Source organism: Penaeus chinensis, chromosome 19 (assembly GCF_019202785.1).
Source record: "Penaeus chinensis breed Huanghai No. 1 chromosome 19, ASM1920278v2, whole genome shotgun sequence".
NCBI lineage: Eukaryota > Metazoa > Arthropoda > Malacostraca > Decapoda > Penaeidae > Penaeus > Penaeus chinensis.
In genome coordinates, this window is record NC_061837.1 from 26753086 (window position 1) to 26755585 (window position 2500).

Sequence of the window (2500 nt, forward strand, 5' to 3'; positions counted from 1 at the left end):
GAGAACTCAGTCAGTCAAAATCCATGAAAAAGTATTATCAAAGCAATCAGTTTCGTTCGGTGTTCCACAGGGCACCATCCTTGGCCCAATCTTATGCAATATATTCATAAATTATTTGTCATCAATTGCAAAAAACTGTCTTCTTGTTCAGTGCGCCGACGACTCAATTTCTTCACGTTGCATTTGTAACAATCCAAATGAATTGATAGAAAAGACCATCAGAAGCACACACACAAAAAAAAAAAAAAAAAAAAAAAAAAAAAAAAAAAAAAAAAAAAAAAAAAAAACTATGAATGGCCTGAAAGTAAATCCACAAAAAAATACAATGTATTTCCATAGGCAGCCGTCAGAACATAGCAAAAATACCCACAGATATAGTTATAGCTTTCCAAGGTTGCTACATCAAACCCATCACAACAGTAAAAAATCTAGGGGTACACGTAGACAGATACATGACATTGATCACATCTGCAGAAAAGTATGGGCACACTGATATACTTGAATCACATAAAAAATAAAATATCCACAGAAACAAGAATTGCTGTTATACAAACACTAGCACTTAGTATCCTTGATTACTGTTTAAACATCTAGGGCTCCCCAAACAAAACACAAATACAAAGGACACAGAAAACTACAGAACTTCGCAGCAAGAGTAGCACTGGGAAATGTAAATAAATATGACCACATCACACCACATATAAACAAACTAAAAGTACAACAGAAATACAAATATGACACTTGTATTCTGATCCAAGAAATATGCAAATACGAGGACTGGTGAACTGGAACCAACTACTAGAAAAAATAGAAATATCTCCAATCAAAAGACATTTAAAACAAAGGCAAAAGAACATCTACTGAAATATCAATGACATCAGGCGTTTGGACATCAAGCCACGCACGAAATTTCAGTCATCTGTGATATTAATGTTCTGTCTAATCTTTTTAAACAAGCATTATATAATATCTATGTATATAAAATCCTATTACATAATGTAAATGACATATTTATAAATAGAATACTCATTGTAATTAATTGAATAAAGTGTTTTGAACTCTCTCTCTCTCTCTCCCTCTCTCTCTCTTTCTCTCATACTCTCTCTCTCTCTCTCTCTCTCTCTCTCTCTCTCTCTCTCTCTCTCTCTCTCGCTCTATTTATTTATCTGTCTATCTCTCACTCTACCTATATCTCTCTCTTACCCTCCTTTCCCTCTCCCTCTCCTTCTCACACAAAGGGTACACACCATATGCGCAACACATAAAACAAGTACAGAGGACACGTTTCACGTTTAACAAACGCAGAGGAGCTCAACAAATCCAGACAAGCACAAGGCACAGCCACGCAGGCAGCCAAAATCACCTTTCCGAAGACGACGTGGTGTCCGTTGAGCCAAGGCGTCGCGATGGTCGTGATGAAGAACTGGCATCCGTTGGTGTCCTTCCCTGGGGACGAGAGGCGGTGTGGAAGGGGTCAGACGGTCGCTAAGGATTATATGAGTATTACATTTTATGAGTAATTCCTGGCGGCAGTGTAGTGACAACGAGAACTGACAAAGTAGTCGTTTAGAATTGCGGGTTATTTGAATTGTTACTGGTGGCAGTGGAACCATCACAATAACAATGAGAGTGCTGTTATTGTTATTGCAATTGCTGTTGTTGTTGTTTGAGTATCTGTAGTGTCATCGGCAGAAATAATGTGAATAATGTCATACGTAATAATAATAGCAGTAGAACCCGTTTTGTTAATGACATTAAGCTAATACTTTTACTATATGCAATATCAGTATGACAATGGCCAACACATGCAACAGTCTTTTATCATCAGTGCCATCTTCCTTATTTTTTTATGCAGAAAATTAATATTCTATGAATATCATCCAATTCAGACAACAATAACAAGCACACAAACAAAAGCTGATACGCATATCCCGGCCTTCAACTTGGCGTGGCCATCTGCGGCCTCACATCGTACTGAGAAGCATCATACCTTTGTTGGCCATGCTCAAGAAGCCACGTACGTACCTCTGTTGGCCATGCTGACGAAGCCTGGCCCCGAGTGGTTGATTTCGAAGTTTTCGTCCGGGAAGCTCTCGCCGTAGATGCTGATGGAGCCTTTGCCGTCGCCCGTAGCTACATCGCCTCCTGCGGGCGAGGCAGACGGAGGGGCGGGAGGCTGTTACTATATCAGTGGCATCATCTGCCTTGTGATTATCCTTATTGCTATTTTTAATTATCATCGTTATAATCACCATCGTTATTATCTTTATCATTATCTTTATCATTACCATCATTATTATTATCGTTAATATTATCATCATTATCATCACCATCATAATAATTATCATTATTATCGCAATCATCATAATTATCATTATCATTAATACCATCATCATCATCATCATTAATATCAACATCACCATCGCCAAGATCATCACTATCATTGCTATAATTGCGGAAGAGGCAGTAGTAACATTATTATTGTTACTGATATGATCAT

General features: G+C 37.9%; 1 protein-coding gene across 1 annotated transcript in view; it reads right to left on the reverse strand.

Moving 5' to 3' along the window:
* LOC125035236 (peptidyl-prolyl cis-trans isomerase B-like) overlaps positions 1 to 2500 on the reverse strand; it is a 12045-nt gene that overhangs the window by 3163 nt on the left and 6382 nt on the right. Inside the window, exons 3-4 of the mRNA XM_047627497.1 lie at positions 2026 to 2145; positions 1364 to 1446 (exon numbers count right to left, since the gene is read on the reverse strand). Of these exons, the coding sequence (XP_047483453.1) occupies positions 1364 to 1446; positions 2026 to 2145 (203 nt within the window). The remainder of the gene's footprint in view (positions 1 to 1363; positions 1447 to 2025; positions 2146 to 2500) is intronic.